This window comes from Tripterygium wilfordii, chromosome 23 (genome assembly GCF_013401445.1).
Source record: "Tripterygium wilfordii isolate XIE 37 chromosome 23, ASM1340144v1, whole genome shotgun sequence".
Taxonomy (NCBI): domain Eukaryota; kingdom Viridiplantae; phylum Streptophyta; class Magnoliopsida; order Celastrales; family Celastraceae; genus Tripterygium; species Tripterygium wilfordii.
In genome coordinates, this window is record NC_052254.1 from 5,020,519 (window position 1) to 5,043,435 (window position 22,917).

General features: G+C 38.7%; 2 protein-coding genes across 2 annotated transcripts in view; both read left to right on the forward strand.

The window, feature by feature from the left end:
- Positions 1-22,917, forward strand: part of LOC119992714 — a 107,344-nt gene that overhangs the window by 45,483 nt on the left and 38,944 nt on the right. The window lies entirely within an intron of this gene.
- LOC119993263 (UDP-glucuronate 4-epimerase 1) lies at positions 1,644-3,384 on the forward strand. The gene has a single exon (XM_038840312.1). It carries the CDS (start codon positions 1,859-1,861, stop codon positions 3,152-3,154), a length of 1,296 nt encoding a protein of 431 aa, XP_038696240.1. The 5' UTR covers positions 1,644-1,858; the 3' UTR covers positions 3,155-3,384.

The following is a 22,917-nucleotide window of genomic DNA, read 5'->3' on the forward strand; positions in this document are numbered from 1 at the left end:
GTATTGTATTTTATAGTAATAAATGTAAGAGAAGTATCCACGAAAGTTCAGCGACACAGAATCAGAGAAACCCCCATGTAACAGTCTGCCAGCCAATTTAACCGTAAAAATAGCTCAGAGCATGTCCAATGGACACTTGAAACATAGTTTTCAAGTGTCCAAAAGTGAACTTTATGGAAAATTTAGAGTGCTAGAGTTTTACAATGGATGAAAATGAACACTTGAAAACACACTTTCTTGATAATGACACTTGTTTTATAGGTTGTTGTGGAAAATGACACTTGAAATATGAAGTATGGATATAGTTGATGAATAGTGAAGAGAGAGATGATGAAAAGGAAGAGAAAGGTGATGAAAATGAAGATAGAAGTGATGAAAAGTAAGAGAGAGATGATGGAAAGAAAGAAAGAGAAAATAGAGAAATGAGTTTGAAGTGTTGGAAAGTATAAAATGTTGATGAATAATGTATATTGTGGGACTCATTCACCCAATTAAATTATGCCACTCAGGATAGAGAAGAAGAGAGAGAATGATTTTGAAGTGCTTGATATTTGGTTTACCACTGGAGTTGCTCTCATCGCTAGACTACGCTTGATTAGATTGTAGACCCCACCAAACAAGAGATTGCTTATCTGGCATTAAAAAAATCTGGAAAATCCGAGTCAAAGTGAAGAACCACCGTCCAATTCCATCGGCTTCGCTGGCTACCCCGGTTTCCCCATTTTTGTCTCTTGTGAACTCTCCAACGCATATTCTCTTGCAGTCACGACGGATTCTTCCGGTGGACAGTAGCGTTAACTTATCAGTTATCACTATTAATTATTATTTTTTTTATATTCTGCCCTAAATTATTCTTATTAATTTTGGTAATAGGGAATGTACCCAAATTTCTCCATTTGGGGCTGGTATGGTATCCATGGTCTCTCGTTTCTGAATTAAATAATAATGAATAAGTCCACTCCCCCAAATTTATAAAATGGAATTACACTCTTAGTTAGCACACATATTGGTGTCTCAAGAAAGGATGACAGGACTTTGTCTGTTCCGGATGATTGAATTTGTTTGACCCATATTAAATCACTTATATGTCTAAAATTCGGGTCAAAATATAAATTTTTTATCCAATCCAAACATAAAAATCTTGTCCAATTTATTTATCTGGACATTATCCCGGATTAAATTATTATCCGATTTACTTATCCGGATTTAAATCAATCTAGGCTTGGTCAATTAAGTACGTCCGAAATTGTTTATAAAAAAAGTACATTTGAAATTAAGATCCGGACATATAAATATTTCGTAAGCAAGTGCTATTATCTAACCCGAGATCGACTCAAAACCAACTTCTTGCCATCCCTATATCACAGTGTGAACGCGTATTTATTTTAGTTATAGAAAGTCTACCGAAAAATAAATGAGAAAAATTGAACTTTAGTGATAAGTCACATAACAGTACTCTTGTTTTTTTTTTTTAATTTTATTATTATTTTAAATTTTCTCAACTACTAACTCGCTCGGTGGTGGTTGTTTGTCAAAAGTCCAAAAACCAAATGATCGCGAACTTCCAACCTGGCCGTCCTTAAACGCGTTCACGCGTATGCTTTGTCCTTCTCTCTGGGGTGGATTCACTATATATACCCCTCCATTACCTTCCATCGATCAGCAGGTGCGGGAAAATTAATCACCCATTATTTTCTCTGCATCTGTACGGACCACACACCACCATTTTGATCTCTCCTCCAATTAAATCTCGAAAAGAGTTAACCTTGCCTTGAAATCAAGAATACCCACTTGAATTTTAGGAGAATCAATTAGAAATCTGTTCCGAGAAAAGTGAAGAGAGAAAGAAATCAAGAATATGCCGTCGTTGGAAGACGAATTGTTTCCATCTACGCCTGGTAAGTTCAAGATCGAGAGGACTCACGCCATGAATCGCCAATTCTATCGGTGTTTCGCTTCTACAAGCACTATGTTCTTGTGGGCTCTCTTCTTGATTGCTCTCACCGCTTCGTATCTCAGTTTTCAGAGCTTTGTCGATTCTGGTAGCCGGTATTTTGCCGCTTCTTGGGGAGGAATTCAGTGGGAGAAGCAGGTGAGAAACTCCGCCCAGATCCACCGGTCTGGTGGCATGGCCGTATTAGTCACCGGTGCTGCCGGTTTTGTTGGGTCCCACGTTTCACTGCAACTGAAGAAACGCGGCGATGGCGTGGTTGGGATCGACAATTTCAACAACTACTATGATCCGTCGCTCAAGAATGCCCGCAAATCGCAACTTGACAACCACGGAATCTTCGTCGTCGAAGGGGATGTCAACGACGCGCGGCTTCTCGCCAAGCTATTCGACGTCGTGGCTTTCACTCACGTGATGCACTTGGCGGCTCAAGCCGGAGTCAGGTACGCAATGGAGAACCCTCACTCGTATGTCCACAGCAACATAGCCGCGCTTGTCACGCTTCTTGAGGCTTGCAAATCGGCTAATCCTCAGCCTGCTATCGTCTGGGCTTCTTCAAGCTCGGTTTACGGCTTAAACGAGAAGGTCCCATTCTCCGAAGCTGATCGGACGGACCAGCCGGCGAGTCTCTACGCGGCTACAAAAAAGGCAGGTGAAGAAATCACACACTCATACAACCACATTTACGGGTTGTCAATTACCGGGTTGAGATTTTTCACTGTTTACGGTCCATGGGGTAGACCCGACATGGCCTACTTTTCTTTCACCCGGAATATCTTGCAAGGGAAGCCAATCACGGTATATCGGGGCAAGGGCCGGGTCGACTTGGCGCGGGATTTTACATACATTGACGACATAGTGAAGGGTTGTTTGGGATCATTGGATACAGCAGGGAAGAGCACCGGGTCGGGTGGCAAGAAAACGGGTCCTGCAGCTTACCGGATCTTTAACTTGGGTAATACTTCTCCGGTGACTGTACCGACATTGGTGAGTATCTTGGAGAGGCACTTGAAGACGAAAGCGAAGAAGCGGTTCGTAGACATGCCCGGAAATGGTGATGTGCCGTTCACGCATGCGAATATCAGCTTGGCCCGAAGAGAATTCGGGTACAAACCCACAACCGATTTGAATACCGGGTTGAGAAAGTTTGTTAAGTGGTACCTATCTTACTACGGCTACAATCCCGGCAAGGCTGTAAATTAATTTTCTTTTTCTTCTTTTTTTGTTAAGAAAAAATTCTGTAAAAGAAGAAATTGGGTTAAAAAAGAAAATTCCGTTATGGAAAAAAGGGACACAGGATATTCTTCTTTTCTTGGGGAGCAGTCAAAAAGGCAAAACGGCTGAGTCCTCTGTAGTTTTGTTGTTTTCTTTTTATTTCTTTTGTGCAAGTAAGGAAGGCTCTCAATTTCCAAGTTCCTATTGTTTTTTCCTGATTTTATTTCTGGTTAAGTAATTTTTCTTTTCTTTTTTGTTTGAATTGGGACGCTTTGGTCAATTTATGGAAAGTGACAGCTGGGAGCTACCGTGATGGACGGTTAGATTGGTTTTCTGTATAGCTATAAATTGTACAACAGTTGCACGAGGGGTTTGGTATAGATGGGCTTAGGCATGTGACCTCTGTAATTTTTTAGACTGAAGAGGGGAAAGAAAAACACAGAAAATATACGTACATCGCTTCAAAGTGACGTACGAGAGGCTCAAGAACATATGACACGTCATTATTTGAAAACACATTTGGTTTGAAGTAATATCGAGTCCCATAAAAACCACACACTCACTACATCACCGTGTGATGTGGGATTATTGATGGGTAATGTTCACCTAGTCCTACTCCAGGCATGTCTCAAATCATTATTGTTTTTATATGCATGACGTTGGAGTAGGGAAAGGAGAAATACACGCGATGCACGTCGCTTCAAAGTGACACAAGAAAAATTCAGGGACAAAAGTAGTTTTGAGTAATGTAAAGTCTCATATACACTCATTACATCATCGAATTAACTTATAATGATGGATAATGCCTACCTAGTCCTACTTCGAACACATCTCAAAGAATAGTTCTTTTTATACGAATAGGGGAAAGAAAAATGCATATATAAGAGATGTACATCATTTCAAAGTGGCACAAGATATTAATCATGTAATTGCTTTAGGAGGATTAAGGTGTTGGGGTTCTTCTTTTTGTGCTTTATCTTGTTTTATTTAATCATACAACTTTTTAAAATTAGACAACGATGAACGCACCATTTGGTAAGTTTGTATGAGTGTATGCTGTAAACAGGAGAATCCAATGATGATTGGATTAACTGCACATTTAAATACCAAAAAGAAAGTTAAAAAAAAAGAAATAAAGCCACCGACAGTGTGTGGGGGCATGTTTGGTTGGTTAGCATGTGGTCATAATTGGCTGTTTGCTTTAAGTCCTAAATAGACTACTAACATAAAGTGAGTTTCTAGAAGTGTATAATTAAGCTAGTAAAACTTATCACATGTTAAAATATATGGTTAGATCACCATTTTCTTCTCTTGAAACAAAACTTCTCTCTATTGTTTTATTTTGGACAATTACTAATAAGGATAAAATCAACAAAATTTATTCCAATAAAGAAGGTCGGGAAAATTGTTTACTTGAAGATGGCCTACGTTGGAGAATTGACAAAGGGAATCAAGTGAAGATATGGCAACATAGATGGACTGATGAGCCACTTCTCCATGGCATAAATGCAGTTGAAATGGGATTATCCAAGGATGTTCGAGTTGAGGAATTAATAGACTGGGAGTCTGGTTGGTGGAACACAAGTTTGATTTGAACAATTATTTTCAGATATTGAGATGCAATCAATTGTAAAAACCCCATCAGGCTCTCGGTATGTTAATGATGTTCTTTATTGGAATGGGACCTTGAATGGTTTGTACTCCGTTAGAAGTGGTTATCATAGAGCAGTTGAGATTAAACACAGAAATGTATCTTCATCGGGACAGTTATGACACTTACGATTTCTTAACTAAAAGATGAATTTATACCGATCCTTTATGCCCAGTATACCATAAAAAGGAAGAGACCATACTGCATGTTCTTTGGGAATGCATAGCTACAAAGGATGTATATAGTGCTGAGTTTGAAAAGAATCTGGAAATTTGGTGGTGAAGTCCAGGATAATTTTGACCAGCTATGGTTGAGACTTTCAAATACTTCTACTCCTTTGGAGATCAGTACAGTGGCTATTACTATGCGGCTTATTTGGATACAACGCAACAAATTTCTTCATGAAGGGTACATTCATGCATCCTACCCAGATTGCTATGCAAGGAATGCTGTTGGCCACTGAATATTTTTGCCATCCATGAAGCCCCATCTACTCAAAATTTGTCCATCTCTACTTCGGATGTTCTGGTGATACTTGGAGAGGTCCTTGTGATAATTTTGTAAAGGCAAACTAGGATGCTGCAATTGATTCTCATAATAACCAAACGGGAGTTGGAGTTATAATCAGAGATAATCAAGGGGATGTTTTTATCACCCTACTTTTTAGAGTGTGTTTGTATTGAAGGATTTAGAGAGAAGAGAAATAGAGTTTTCTTCTAATTATCTTTTTTGGATAGTTTAAAAAAAATTAAGAGGGGAGATTTAGACGGAATTGAAGAGAATATTTCATTAAATTTTTGTCAAAAATATTCCACCCAAAATGGAGTCATTTGAAAGGAATGAATGACTTGTTAAGTTATTTATATGTAAAAAACTTAATTTATCCTTGTACATAATACTCTAACATAAAAAAATAAAAATAAATTAGTAAGTTAAACTTATTTTCTTTCTTTTCATTTTGTATCTTTTCAAACATGAGAGAGGGAAAATTATTATTCATTCTCTTCTCTTCCCTCCCCTTCTCTTTTCTTCTCTCTCATTCCCTTCTTTTCAAATATCTCAATCCAAACACACTCTTAAGGTGTGGGTAGAACTGTGGAAGAAGTTCCAGTTGCAATCTCAGTAATAGTAGAGAAGGATCGGTTAGCATGGCTGAATGCACTTGCCGTGACCGAAGAGTCAGCTGTTGGCTTGTTGTCTATGGTTCTTGTCTTGTTTATGGTTCATATTTCAATCTTTGGTTATCAAATGTGTGGGGAAAATAATCATTCATTTATTGTGGATGACACGATACTGGTGATAATAATTATGCGCACTTCATTTATTTATGGTTCTAGTCTTGCTTAGATTGTTGTCCATCTTTCTCACTTTCTATACTGTATTCCATCATTATGGATGACACGAGTGTCTATGGCCTCAAAGTCTCTCTCTCAGTTCGGAGAAAAAGTAGTTATCTTTAATTAGTTTATTTTGGTAAGAAATTGGGGTTTTTTTTTTGGGGTCTGTGGGTCCCTGTATCTGAGCTGATCTGTTGGAAAATGGAAAGTTTGCACCACGTCATTGTAGCAAGAGGGGGCTGGACCTTTTGGGCCTGGGCCATGCCTTTGAAGCCCGGTCAGAATTGTTACACTAACGTGATGAATGTAATGCACTATTTTGCAACATTACAATGGAATAGCTCTATCATATATGATTCCTTCAAAATGGTTATCGTTATTCGTTAACTCATAACAGTTATGCTTCCAAGTATTTGTGCATAATTTAAGAACTTTTCCATACAAACAACATTTGTATGCTTTCCTTCCTTACTTCACTAGCACACACACCTTCATACTTCATTCATGTATATAAATAACCCCATAGTTCCCCAAGTAAGTAAATTTGAAAAATGGGTTTGATTCAAGTTACTGCATTATTGCTGGTGCTGATAATGTGTGGGGGAGCAGCACAAGGTCAGATCCGGTTGAATCGATGCCTGAATCGCTGCGGGCAAGGCATACTCGCGTGTTCAACAAACTGTGTCAACAAACTGTGTCAACAAACTGTGTATCAAAGGCAAACTCATCATCACATGCTCAACCCTCTATGCAGGAGATGGCAACATGTCTGGGAACATGTGGTGCAAGAAACGTTGAATGTATGGGTCAATGCTTTGTTATGCCTACTCCATTTCTTGGAGCACCAGGAGAACCGCCCCCGTCACCGTCGAGTACAGGTACCCCAACAGCAGTTCCACCAACACCGCCACCATCACCGTCACATACTCCTTTTGCCATGCCACCACCGTCAGATATTCCACCAACGCCGCCATCATCTTCTTTTTGGGTAAATCCAACACCGCCACCGTCGCCAAAGAAGAATTCCTACCATGTCAAAGGACTATCTGCATAACTATGATATCATAACTATTGGAGGATATTGTGTGATTAGATTAGCTGATTCTATGTCAATATTTTCGGCTGATTATTGTGTGATTAGATTAGCTGATTATGTCAATAATTTCGGCTATGTCAATAATTTCGGCTAATTAGATTAGCTGATTCTATGTCAATAATTTCGGCTAATATGTCAATAATTTCGGCTGATTAGATTAGCTGATTCTATGTCAATATTTTCGGCTGATTCTATGGCATAATTCTAGTGCCTATATATGTAAGCAATACGAGTTCATGAATAATAAGAAAGAAAAGCTTTCTGTCTCTGCATCTTTATTTTCTACATGGTATCAGAGGAAGTTCGTCCTCATAAATCTGCTTCTATTTGTTTTGCCTAAAAATGGCAGAAATCACTCCTGTTATTTCAAAAGCAGAATCATCTGCTGTTGTTGTTTCTAATCCTTTTGAGACCAATTCAAATCTTCGTCTAAGTTCGAGTCTTTTAAATGAATTTAATTACCTCCCTTGGTCAAGAACTGTTTCTTTGGCCCTTGGAGGGAGATCCAAGCTTGGATTTATCAATAAGGATATTGTTGTTCCGAATGATAAATCACCCGAGTATGAAACTTGGCTTGCCACAGATCAGATGGTGCGATCTTGGCTATTGAATTCGATGGAAATACATTTAGCTGAAATCTTCAGCTATGCCGACTCTGCTGCAGACATGTGGGAAGCCATCAAAGAGATGTATGGCAACCAAAATAATGCTGCCCGTGTGTTCCAACTTCAAAGAGACATAGCTTGTCTTCACCAAGAAGGTAAATCTTTTTTTCAATTTCTTGGTAATCTAAAAAGCATGTGGAATGAACTGGCAGTGTACAGACCACATACTACAGATTCAGCAACCTTGCTAAAAAGGGCTGAGGAGGATAAGATTTTTCAATTATTGGCCAGTCTAGCACCAGAATATGAAGATCTTCGCAGTCGTATTCTAATGAATCATGAGTTACCGTCTCTCGCAAGTGTGTGTTCTACCATTCAGCGGGAAGAAGTTCGTAGAAAAGTTATGAATGTTAACATCAAATCTGATTTGTCTGAAACTCGGGCATATGTCGCTCATGTTAGGCAAACTGAAGAGAAGGGGTACAAAGGAAGACGACCAGACTTGAAGTGTACTCATTGCAACAACTCAGGCCACACAAAAGATAGATGTTGGGTTCTACATCCCGAATTGAAACCAAGATTTTCAAAAGATAATAAGGGTACTCCAAGACATTCACAATCATCAGGATACAAGGCCAATCATGTGACTACGTCTACTTCAGATGAATTGTCAAGGTTTACATCTAGCCCTGTTACTCTTATAAATGAATTTGCATCGTACCTTCAGGCTAAACAAGGTGCTCAAGAGAAGAATGAACCTGAAAATTCACAATCATATGCCTTGCTCGGAAAGTTTGCAGGTTTTTTGGCTGAGAATAAGTCTGTCTCTACCAAAGACATATCAGGTATTTTGAATGCCTTTTCCAATGCTCTAACTGTTAGTAAAGTACATAATTGTTGGGTTATAGATTCAGGTGCTACTGATCATGTGACTAATAGTCCAAACAATCTATTTGACTTTGAAACATTATTTCCTCCATCTCTAATATCTGTAGCCAATGGTAACGATGCAACTGTGGTTGGACGAGGAAAGGTAAAATTGCTCTCTAAAAATGTGGCATCATCAGCTCTTTACGTCCCTTCTTTTCCCTTTCAACTTCTTTCAGTTGGAAAGCTTGTAACTGCCTTAAATTGTTGTGCTATTTTTTCTCCTCACAAAGTTGTTTTTCAGGATCTTATCACCAAGAAGACGATTGGTGAAGGGTTTTTCTATCAAGGGCTTTATTACCTTTCCAATGATGTTCCCACCTCTCGGGGTTTTCATGTAAACGCTACTTCATCTTCAAATCAATCGTTGTGGCATCAACGCTTAGCTCATCCTTCAGAGCCCATTCTATCCAAGATTTTTCCAAATCTGCATAAATCTTCAATAAGTTGTGATGTATGTCACCTGTCAAAATCTACTAGACTATCATTTCCCTCTTCTGATTCTCATTCCAATAAAATATTTGATTTAGTGCATTCCGATGTTTGGGGTCCAACTCTTGAATCTTTTGATGGCTACAAATATTTTGTTACTTTTGTTGACGACTACTCTCGATTTACTTGGCTGTATCTTTTAAAATCAAAAAGTGATGTTGCCAATGTATTTCAAGATTTTCATCAGCTTGTTCTCACTCAATTCTCAACCAAAATCAAAGTCCTACGATCAGATAATGGCACTGAATTTATGACACACATTATGTCACAATACTTGAGCATGCATGGCATTATTCATCAAACTAGTTGTGTTGGTACTCCACAACAAAATGGAATAGCCGAGAGAAAAAACCGTGACTTATTGGAGAAAACTCGAGCATTAATGTTTCAAATGAGTGTTCCCAAAGTTTTTTGGTCTCAAGGGGTGTCCACGGCAGCTTATCTCATTAATCGACTACCAAGTCGCATTTTGCACTTTAACTCTCCTTATGAGTTGTTGACAGGTCAAAAACCAGCTTTAGAGCATCTTAAAGTGTTCGGATGTTCTTGCTATGTACACATTCAAGCTTCCCAGCGTGACAAGTTAGAACCCCGAGCTGTCAAGTGTGTCTTTCTAGGCTATTCACCAACCAAGAAGGGGTATAAATGCTACAATCCTACTACTAGACGGCTCCTTGTTACTAGGGATGTCAGGTTTGAGGAGAATGTTTCCTTCTTCCTTCAAACTAAGCATATATTCAATCAGGGGGAGCTAGATCAATTTCCTTTGCCTATCACAACATCTGAATTGTCAGTACATGATCAGGGTGCTCCTACTCCAGATTCAGTATCTTTGTCTAGTGAATCAAGTAATGGTGACATAGCTCAACAAGATACTGCAAGTGAAGTAGTGACACCACCAGCATCAATTTTGGGTGATAGTGTGGCTCTTCCTAAACAACGTCACTCCATTCGTACACGACATCCACCATCCAAACTACAAGACTACATGGTTTACTCGGTAAGACACCCAATCACTGATGTTCTTGGATATCAAAAACTGTCCACTTCACATGCAGCCTATCTTAGCAGTATTTCTAGCAACATGGAACCTCAAAGTTTTCATGAGGCAAATAAACAAGAAGTGTGGCAGCATGCAATGCAAGAAGAGCTTATGGCTCTAGAAGAAAACCACACCTGGAGTATTGTTCCATTACCACCAGATAAACAGGCAGTTGGCAGTCGATGGGTATACAAGATAAAATTCAAGTCTGATGGATCAATTGAGAGGCATAAGGCTCGCTTAGTTGCGCAAGGCTTCACTCAAACTTATGGAGTAGATTATAAGGAGACCTTCGCACCCGTTGCAAAGATGACTACAGTTCGTACATTGCTTTCAGTGGCTGTGAATCATGGATGGTCCTTGTCTCAAATGGACGTTAAAAATGCATTTTTGCATGGTGATCTCAAGGAAGAGGTGTATATGAAATTGCCACCGGGACATCCTCAAAGCAATAATTCTAGTCTTGTGTGCAGGTTGCATAAATCAATCTACGGATTGAAGCAATCTCTTCGTGCATGGTATGCAAAGTTGAGTGCCGTGCTTGAGGAAATTGGTTTCAAAAGGAGTAATGCAGACCATTCTTTATTTGTTCGCACCAAATCCAATGAAAGGTTGGTTGTTCTAATTTATGTTGATGATCTCATTATTACTGGTACTCATGATACAGGTATTCACAACCTTAAAAAGATCTTTCATCAAAGATTAGCTATTAAGGATCTCGGTGCTCTTAAATATTTCCTGGGAATAGAAATGGCCACATCGCACAAAGGGCTTTTCTTGAATCAACGGAAATATGTGTTAGATTTACTTCGTGAAGCAAATATGGTTGATTGCAAATCAGCCAAGACACCGCTGAACAGTAAGCTTCAGCTCTTTATGCATGGTGAGCCTCTTGATTCTACTCGACCTTATCAACAGTTAGTTGGCAAACTCATCTACCTTACCATCACAAGGCCGGATATTAGTCATGCAGTCAGCCTCGTAAGTCAGTTTATGCATTCTCCTACCATTGATCATATGATCATGGTCAAAAGGATTCTTCGCTACCTAAAGGGATCTGTTGGTCGCGGCATTCTGGTGCAGAATAACGGTCACTCTCAAATTCTTGGATATACCGATGCCGATTGGGCAGGTAATACTCTTGATCGGAAATCCACAACTGGATATTGTGTGTTTATCGGGGGGAACCTGGTTTCATGGAAAAGTAAAAAACAAGTTGTTGTTGCGCGTTCAAGTGCGGAAGCAGAATATCGAGCTATGGCTTCTGCTACTTCTGAACTTATGTGGTTAAAGGCGTTGCTTATTGACCTTGGTATCTCTACCTCTCAACCTATGACTCTTTGTTGTGATAATCAAGCGGCTATGCACATAGCCTCTAATCCAGTTTTTCATGAACGAACTAAACATATCGAGGTTGATTGTCATTACATTCGGGAACAAGTTCAAGCTCAAGCCATTGCTACTAGATACACTCGGACTCAAGATCAACTTGCGGACATATTCACAAAGGCTCTACCTTCGGCTCAGTTTACTCGAATACTTTCCAAGCTTGGCTCGATCAACCTACTCGATCCAGCTTGAGGGGGAGTATTGGAGGATATTGTGTGATTAGATTAACTGATTCTATGTCAATATTTTCGGCTGATTATTGTGTGATTAGATTAGCTGATTATGTCAATAATTTCGGCTATGTCAATAATTTCGGCTGATATGTCAATAATTTCGGCTGATTAGATTAGCTGATTCTATGTCAATATTTTCGGCTGATTCTATGGCATAATTCTAGTGCCTATATATGTAAGCAATACGAGTTCATGAATAATAAGAAAGAAAAGCTTTCTGTCTCTGCATTTTTAAAGAAAAGCTTTCTGTCTCTGCATCTTTATTTTCTACAATAACTATCATAATAGGTTTAACACGATGTATTGGGTTATGGTCCAATCTAAAATAAATTGAGTCCTCTCTGTCATCGTTTTCAGTTTCTGTTTAGAGTCAATTTGAACACATTCTTCAAGCAATACCAGATATATATACACACGCGCACACACACTACAATGAGGCAGCTCTACTACAAATCTAGGACTACAATATTGACCACAGTACGTAATCTTTTTTACCACAACAGTGTTAAATGCCTAATCGAAGATCTGTGAATACTAAAATATATCAAAAAAAACAAGCAGACAAAAAAATATGATGAAATGACAATTGTATAAAAGTGAACAAATTTGTTCATAACAGAACCTGATTGTAGATTTATCTTCGTGTCGCCGTATCCGAGTCTCACACAGCAGGACAGAGACCCAACCCTACGGGTATGGGGGCAATCTGACAAGGAAGACCGCCACCAACTCTCAAGAAGAGGGTCATTTTAGTATTGCAAGGAAGCAACCAATGTTCTAAAATTATTTTGGTATGTTTTTACCTAATGAATTTTGAGCAAACTAACAACAGTTGTACTTTTCCAAAGACATCTGCATGTTTTAAGCTTATGCCGTGTGGTCAAATCCCAGCAATATTAATGCCTCCTTAATTCACGATAGCAGTGTCCCATACATCACTTACACACTCCTTCAGTTCTGTGTATAAATATATCCTAAATTTGCATAATGTCATGTCCACAGTGATCCATCTGAAATTGTAAAAGATGGGCTTAAGAGACAAGTATTCAGTAGTAGTGCAGGTTATTGCATTAGTCCTAATGATATTTATGGGAGCAGCAAAAGGTCAGATGACCCAGTTGAATCAATGCCTTGGTGGGTGTGGGCAAGACATACTCATATGCTCAACTGAATGTGCATCAAAGGCATTCTCAGCACAAGAACCCAATATCCAGATCCAGGTCCTGGCTACTTGTCTTGGATCATGTGGTGCACAAAATCTTGGTTGCTTGGGTGAATGCTTTGCTCTACCTGTTCCATTAACAGCAGCACCACCACCAGCACAGCCACCAAATCCAAGAGAAAAGTATCCTACCATTTCATAACTTATCAATCTTGTATAATTGGGTTATGTTCCCATCTAAAAATAATAAAACTAGAAAAATCTTAATCAACAGAACTGCTACAAATTGAGTTGAAACAATATATTTTCTACAATTTATTTGTGTCTGTAATATCAATACAAGATATATATCACATTACATGTAATTTGGCAATCACATAACTAAATGCAGGGAGAGCATGCTTCCTCATTTTTTTTATGAAAGGGGAAAGAGATGGAGACACACGAACTCGAGTCTATAAGATACACAAAGATGAGTGTCATTTGAGCTAATCATGGTTCTTAGCATGTTCCTCATTGATCAAGTACTATTTGGCAATCCAAATATTTGTATGTTTTTCTTAAACTTTCTTTCTATTAATTTGAGGAGATCGCTTATGGATCATGATTTAATATTTGAAAGGTCTAATTGTCACAGGAGCTCAGAGTAGTTAGGGGTTCGGGAGGGAAGAAAAGGGAAAGACAAGTCCCAAACTCTTGATTGCCAAATAACATATGAGAGGTTAGGGAGGAATAATATTCATCTCACCTTCTAACCCTCCCACGATCTCCATCTTTTAAACCCCCAAAATTTGGAGTTCATAATGGCTAATTTTATTTGAAATGAAACACAAATACTCAATTCCCAGTAATAATCTCTCTAAATGTAGGTGGTGATAAGATTTGCGTACATTCTATATATCCTTGCCACCTTCATATATATAAAGAAACTTCAATATATCTTGTCAAGACTTGCAATCCCACATCGGATTAATATAACCCAATTTGAATGGTATATAAGCTAAGGTATAACTCCTCTCACACAAGTAGTGCATTTTCTGAGCCTAATTAAGTACTTTGGAGATGCCATAATCCAATTAAGTGATATATTAGCAACGACGGATGCATGATTTTATCTCAAAGCAGCAAAGTTGTGTGGGGGAGTCCGGGGCAGCGCTCCTTGAAATATTCTTTTAGGGTTATGTATTAATTATGCCTTCAAAAATATGAAAAACAACACTACAAATCAAAATGTTAAAAAATAGCGGTAAGTAATAATTGAAAGTTTATTTACAAATGTTATCGATGAGTTTCTATATTTTGAAAATTTTTCATGATAATCTTATTTGGAATAGTATAATAATATATTTCTCAATATACAGAACTAAATTAAAATTTAACCATTGGTCTCCCATTCGATCCCCGATCCCGAATCCCAATCTTGACGATCTTTACTGTAGAAAATGCTCTCTCTAAAATAACAATTGCTATTGGTAGAATCAATGTCAAATTTAGAAGTCTATAAACTAGTGTATATATGCTATGTCTTCTTGTATCAATCATTTTTTAAGCATGATCGTTGATTTCGTGAAATCAACGTTGGAGCGCACATCAATAACAAAAGTATCGATTTGATCATAAAGTGCTATAGAACTCTATATCAGAGACGTTCCTTGGATAACATGTTTTTGAAGACACTCTATCTTCTTCCAATTTATAAACCCGTCAACAATAAAAGAATCGCCAACCCCTTGATCTTCAATTTGTTTGAAAAGATAATAACAAAGGCAAAAGACAACATCACTTCTTTATCTTGTACTCCAACCAAAATATTACAATCTCAGTGTAGGCAAGACTATCATTATTATAAAAATTCAAAACTAACATTGAGGATTAAAAAAAAAAATCAGAGTAGGCAATTGCCCACCCTTAACCTTTGTGTTGTGAATTAACGAACAAAACTCGACTATAGAAAATTTGCGGAAACAAAAGAGAGAGAAGACACAAGATTTAATGAGGTTCGACACAACTTGCCTACGTGCTCAGGCGAAGAACAACGGAGAATTGCACTAATATGAAGAAATTTACGAAAGAGATGAGCTCTTGAACTCAAGAATTAACCTAAATCCCTCTCTCTTGCTCTAGACAACACTCTCCCAGTGTTTACAACTCAATATAACGTCCCTCACTAGTCAGCTCTCACGATTCCCGACCTACAAATAAAAACTATTTATAAGGACTGTTCCGAGTGCAGATCTGTGAGATCTATCCGGACGGTTCGAAGAGCTGTTTGTACGAATACTAATCTATCTTCCAAAAAAGAGTCTGTTGTCTGGACAGCTCCACTAGACATGCTCGTATGAGCTAAAAATCATAGGTAGTAAAGGCATCCCTATAAGGAGACACGTGATAGGCGCAACCCAAATCTAAAATCTGCTCTTCCTTGGAGTGAAACTATAACAGGAAAAAAAAAAGTTGAATCTTTATCTGAGCAAACATTCACATTACCAATATTCGATTTTGGACCTGTCTTCCCACGATCTTTAAGCTTCAGACACTCCAACTTGGAATGTCCAAACCAATGACAATAACAACACTGAACACTCTTCTTTGATTTACCGCGGCCTTTTCCTAAATCGTTCTGACCCTTAACTAACAGACCAAATGCTTGATTTTGGGGTTTTTAGGGTGTTATTAGATGAAGGTTTTTTTTTTTTTTTGAGCTTTTGGTGTGTACTTAATTAAGCCTATAGTGTAAATAATCGTCATCACATTTAATAGGCGACGATGCTTTTGCTCCACCACCCTATTTTGTTGAGATGTGGAAGTGCAACATCATTGAAATATGGTTCCATGGTCATCAAATTATGATTGTAATGAAACGAATTTCTCCCTTGTCGGATCTCAAGATTTTTATGTCATTGAAATATTTGTTTACTTTTGCCACTACCTAACAAAATTGAGCCGCAATGTTTACAAACCGAAGGATTTTTTCTTGATTTGCACACCGAATTGCCCCTCCTCGTCCTTAGACCATCCACAACAGATACTCTAAACATAAACTTGTTCGATACTTTTTATTGCAAGAAATACTTGCAACTCAATACCGACGGGTTTATCCCAATCGCAAGTGTACGTGCCAACTGACAGTATAATAGTGAAAGGGGTCGAATCCACGAGGACTGTATTAATTACCAACTATAACTACCAACAATAGTGTAAATTAAATTCAGATGCTTCTAATATTAATCTAGCAATAAAATTAAACTAAATATCAATGGATGAAAAACTAGCTTGGGTTTGGCTTGCCAACTACCTCCACCTGTGCACACAGATTAATATGCAATCACACAATTTAAAAGTCTAACAATGTCAATTGAAAGGCCTTGGTCCAGCTGCAGTCAATTAGATTTCCCTAAACAACGATCCTGACTTTGGTCCAGTTGCAAGATCTTTTCTTATCAAAGGAGTCTTGGTTGGTCTATCCTAAGAGTTTCCTAAGACAAACATAAGCACTAGGAAATCGACAGTTGCACAATTTAGGATAATGGTCTATTACCCAATCAATTATGTCCTATGTTCCCAAAACTTGGATCTTACGCAAGTTCTTGTTACTTCGTCAAACACCGGGTCATGGTCAGCCGAATATGTTTAACTAACAATTCCTAAAATTATGATGTTGATCAGGCATGCATAACAATAGGAAATAAACAATCAATCCAGAGAACAAAGAATTAAACTTAGTCTGATTGTCAATCAAATCTGTGCACAAGGTTTATGGTAGAAGAATCACCAAACCCTAGCTAGAAAAGAGTTTAGCTACACATGCTCATAATTAAAACCATATAAATACTCATAGACAATGTTTAAATCAATGGAAGAGTAGAAATTTGCTGAAGAATTGATGTGCCCAGCTTTGATGTTGCTTCTCCTCCTTCCTGCCGACACCCACTTCTCCAATCTTTGGTCTTCGGCTGCGCAAAGTAAAATCCCCTTGTTGTCTCAGCTTAACACTCTTTATATAGTCTTTAGCAAGCCCTAAACTGGCCCATCTATTCTTGCCACGTCAGCAACTCAATCACACAAGTCTGATTCCCGCGATCTGCGGCCGCACAGGTTGCGAACAGGTTACAAATTCTGTCCAGTAATGAATTTATTCTCCAGCAGTACCTGTTCATAAAAATACCAATATGGGCAGTATTTTGCACTAATCAACATAGAAAAATAATACTTTTAAGCCCATAAAACTAGGTGTATTTTACACCTAACAAAATCCCCCAAACTTCAACCTTGCTTGTCCTCAAGCAAGCAATCAATCACGAGAAAGTTTAAATCATTTAAGCATCAGTTGAAAAACTTCAATCAAGAATTGGCACTACAAGTACTCTCTCATTATTGCAATGCAATATTGACATCTAGTAGAAAACTGCACAGCCCTAACTCTGCTCACAACCACTTTAGTTTACACAATTATTCTCACACACCCTCACCAAGGTACACACATAATATGTAGAAGAAAATTTTCACTCAAGTGTATAAGGGTGGTGTTTACTCTCTTATGAATTCATACCCTGCAGCCATATGCTTGCATGTCCACCAACCTTACTTCACACTAAAATTCTCATTCAATGAATCAGAAGGACTTTATTGGGAGCAAGAAATTTGGCTAAGGAAGGCTCAAAAAAAAAAAAAAAAAATGCACAAAATAAATATAAATTGGACTCAAACTAAAGTCATCATAATCCAATCACAATTAAGTTCAATGCATAAAGGATAAACTGCAGGGAATAGCATAAGATATATAGAGGTCTGGTTTAACAAAATATGTGATGATCATGCCATATATCACAGTCTCAAAAAATAGGCATCCATCATAAAACTAATCCTAACTCCATCTAACCATCCCAACATAATATAGTACCAAAAGAAAACTCCCCTACTCCAAAATAACAAGTCAGATTTTCAGCAAACTAGCTAGAACATCAACATACAACCACATAACTTCAGGGTAGGCTTCCATCACGAATCAAGTCAACCATCTCCCTCTGTTGAGCCTCAAACCTCTGCATTGCCTCCTTCATCTCATGCATATGTGTTCCAATACTCATTTGAAGTGACTCAACTGTTGATTCAAGATGCTCCAACCGGGTTATAACCTGCCCCTGCAAACTCCCAACTTGCTCAACCTCGACACCCAAATCAGTCACTCTCTCCTCAACAGCTTCCAACCTTTCGTCCAAATTACCACAACCTGCACCAACAGTTCCTTCTTCAGTATTATGCACCCGAGACTCCTCAGCTGTCCCAGAAGGTTTCTGCTGCTGCCTAACAAGCTGCACTTCACTTCTATCAAACCAAAACTTGTTCAGAGGTGCTTTCCTTTTCTCCTGAACATCACCCAACTCCTTTTCCACACTTTCAGCAAGACACAAGGTAGTAATCAACACCCCAAATGGCAGCACTTGACCAGGTTTATTGTCCTCTTTCACTTTAACAATGTGATCATATATAGTACTTGCCATGCAAAAATCCAAATCACAAATAATGGCATACATCAAATAGCAAGACTTTGCATTGACAGTGGAGAGATGAGTCACAGGTATCACATTCCTGGTCACTATCTGCGCTAACAGTCTATAAGGCTGCATCAAATCTACATATAAAATCACATTTTTGTTCGGCTCATCACTACTATTCCCAGTCAGAGTTTCAACCACAATTCTCCAATCAGGCCACACAATATCAACATTCGAAGTTCCAAAATCCCTAAATTTAAAGCTAGGTTTCTTCAATGGTTCGGGTAAGCTTAAAACAGATGAAACCCTTCTTGGGTTGAAAAAGAACTGCTTACCTCGAACATATGCCATACAGTGGTTATCATTAACTATCAAATTGGCATAAAACTCATAAACCAGTTGCCGAATAGCCACACCTGGAACACTGGTGATACCGAGCTATCCCCTCTCTTTCAATTTGTAATACCAGTTAACCCGTTGGAAGTGCTCCACCACAACATGGCGTTCCACATGCAAAGCCCGCTTCGACCACACTTCCTCACACTCGATCTGCACTGCCGGGGATATGAATCGGTCAAAACCCTCTTCTTCCTCCACAGGGACATCCGCACTCTCAACCACCTTTCCCTTCTTCTTGCTTGCTAACTCCTTCTTCCTCTTTGCACTTCTTGTAGCCATTAATGAACTCGGTATTGTTGCCAAAGTTGAGAGAATTAACCCAAGTTCTTTTTTTTTTCTTTATAGAAAGGTAATCTCCCCTGTCTTTATGTGCAAGAGGTAGAAGAGAAAATTAGGGGCTGCGGCGGCTGTAGGGCCTGGCACCAACCCTACTCCATATATATATTTATTTATTTATTTTTTTAAACATGGGTCCCCGCTTAATTGTATACACTTCAGGCCACACTTAGGCTGCACACAGGCTACAAAGTCCCCAGCACTCTACTTATACACTTCTCTCCACTGTTCAGATTTCTCCATTCAACACCACACTTAGACTCCTCATAACCTTCCTAACACCTCGACCATAGCCTCATGATGGATACTATTTTATGACTTATGACACAGGCATAACACATCACATAGAATGGAAGGTTTATCGCAAGAGCAGACAAATTCAATGAAAGGATTGGAAGCAACAGCCGGGTTCAAGGTAGGCCAAAAATTAACAAAGAATGCCTTCATCACTTTCAAAGAACAAAAACATAGTATTTACTTCAGATGGTCTAATGCAAGTTCTAGCTATACAAAGTCATGAAATTCATAGCACACAAAATTTTCTGAAGGCTCCTCACAAGCTAATTGGTGTTGCAAATAATATGTAAACTCAGCAGACATTCATTGCAAAAGGTCATGCAAATAATCATACCATCAATCTCAAGAGCACTTCATAACAATTAAGCACAAGTATGCCAATTCTCTTCTCAAAACAATTTCAAAAACTTTTTCAAAAACTTTCGGAAAATTTTCGGCAAAAGCAAATTCCCTCTCCCCCAAACTTGAAATTGACATTGTCCTCAATGTTTAATAAGAAAGAACAAAAGAAAATTTGCAAGGACGAAAACAAATAACAAAAATAATGGAAAGAAAAGAAGAGATACTTAGCTGATTGAAGTTGTGTAAATTGTGCTCCTCTTCCACATGGGTTACCTCCCATGAAGTGCTAAATTTATTGTCTTCAGCCGGACATAGCCTAATACTCGGTCAGAGATCAGTTGAGTGGAGATATACCACTTCATCCACAGTAACTTGTACATTCTCCCAATAAGGCTTCACGCGATGGCCATTAACCTTAAATGTGTGATCAGAATCTTGATGTTTTAACTCTAATGCACCATGAGGGAACACAGCTTGTATCACATATGGCCCATGCCACTTTGATTTGAGTTTCCCCGGAAAAAGTTTCAAGCGAGAGTTATACACCAGCACCTTCTGTCCTACAGAAAAAGTCTTTCGTACAAGCTTCTTGTCATGGTACTGCTTGGCACGCTCCTTGTATAACTTAGCATTGTCATAAGCTTCATACCGTAATTCTTCAAGCTCGTTTAGTTGCAAGCGACGCCTATCTCCAGCTGCCTTCATGTCAAAATTTAGCTTTTTAATAGCCCAATAAGCTCGATGCTCTAATTCAACTGGCAAGTGACACTCTTTCCCATAAACCAACCGGAATGGAGACATCCCAATGGGTGTTTTGTATGCAGTCCGGTAGGCCCACAAAGCATCAGTCAAACGAAGAGACCAATCTTTTCTGTTTGGATTCACCGTCTTCTCAAGAATGGCCTTGATCTCTCTATTGCTTATCTCCACTTGCCCACTCGTCTGAGGATGATATGGGGTTCCCACACGGTGAGTGATCCCATATTTCTTCATTAAGGCCGAACATGCATAATTATTGAAGTGACTTCCACCATCACTAATGATAGCTCGTGGCATCCCAAAACGAGAGAAAATATTGTCCTGCAAAAACTTCACAACCACTCGATGATCATTAGTTCTTGAAGGGACTGCCTCGACCCATTTGGACACATAATCAACACCAACTAAAATATATTCAAAGCCAAAAGAGTTAGGAAAAGGACCCATGAAGTCAATTCCCCATACATCAAAAAGTTCAATGACTTGAATATTTGTTAAAGGCATTTGATCTCTGGCAGCTATGTTACCGGTCCTTTGGCATCTGTCACAAGTCTTACAAAAAATCCAAGCATCTTTAAAAATAGTAGGCCAATAAAAACCAGCTTGAAATACCTTAATTGCAGTCTTTTTAGGCCCAAAGTGGCCTCCACATGCATAAGCATGACAATGAGTCAAGATCTCTTGTTGTTCACATTGTGCTACACATCTACGAATAATTTGATCCGGGCATATCTTGAAAAGGTAAGGATCATCCCATATGTAATCTCTAGCCCGTGAAATTATCCGCTTCCTTTCCTGATAAGACAAATCAGTAGGAAAAGAATTAGTAACAAGATAATTCACAATGTCGGCATACCATGGCAGTGTGTTTATGGACAGGAGCTGTTCATCCGGGAAAGAGTCACCCAAAGGAAGTTCTTCATGTTCATTGTCAGGTAGCAGCCGAGAAAGATGATCAGCCACTACATTTTCGCTTCCCTTTTTATCTTTAATCTCCAAGTCGAACTCCTGCAAAAGTAGAACCCAACGTATTAGCCTTGGCTTTGCATCTTTTTTTGTCATTAAATACCTCAATGCAGCATGGTCTGTATACACAATAACTCGCGAGCCAATGAGGTAAGATCTGAATTTTTCCAATGCAAAAATCACTGCCAATAATTCTTTTTCCGTTGTTGAATAATTCAGCTGAGCATCATTCATGGTGCGCGAGGCATAATAAATGGCATAGGGTGTCTTATTTTTCCGCTGCCCCAGAACAGCCCCCAAGGAGTAATCGCTTGCATCGCACATTAACTCAAATGGCAACTCCCAATCAGGTACTTGCATAATAGGAGCTGAGGTGAGTGCTTCCTTTAATTTGTCAAAAGCTGTTCTGCACTCATTTGTCCATACAAAATCAGCATCCTTTGTCAGCAATACACACAAAGGTTGGGAAATCTTGGAAAAGTCTTTAATAAATCTCCGGTAGAATCCCGCATGACCAAGAAAACTCCGCACACCTTTTACTGTTGTAGGATGGGGCAGCTTTGAAATGACTTCGATTTTCGCCTTGTCCACTTCAATGCCACGGCTGGAAATCAAATGACCCAACACAATTCCCTCTTGCACCATGAAGTGACATTTTTCCCAATTCAAAACGAGGTTGGTTTCTTCACACCTCTCTAAAACTAGCCGCAAATGCTCAAGACATTCATCAAAATCAGTTCCAAATACACTAAAATCATCCATGAAAACTTCAATAAACTTCTCTACCATGTCAGAGAAAATACTCATCATACATCTTTGGAATGTAGCTGGTGCGTTGCATAACCCAAACGGCATCCTTCGGTATGCAAAAGTGCCATATGGACATGTGAACGTAGTCTTCTCTTGGTCCTCAGGTGCTATGGCAATCTGATTGTATCCACTATAGCCGTCAAGAAAGCAATAATGACTATGCCCAGCTAGTCTCTCCAACATCTGATCAATGAATGGTAGCGGAAAGTGGTCTTTTCGAGTTTCATTGTTCAACTTCCTATAATCTATACACACTCTCCATCTCGTGGTCATTCGTGTAGGTATCAATTCATTATTTGCATTCTTCACTACAGTAATGCCACTTTTCTTCGGTACTACATGAATTGGACTAACCCACTTACTGTCTGAAATCGGATAAATTACCCCCACATCAAGTAGCTTTAGAACTTCAG

Bases quoted from the DNA above. Each gene is read 5' to 3' on its own strand.
- LOC119993263 (XM_038840312.1), top strand. From the start codon at position 1,859: ATGCCGTCGTTGGAAGACGAATTGTTTCCATCTACGCCTGGTAAGTTC.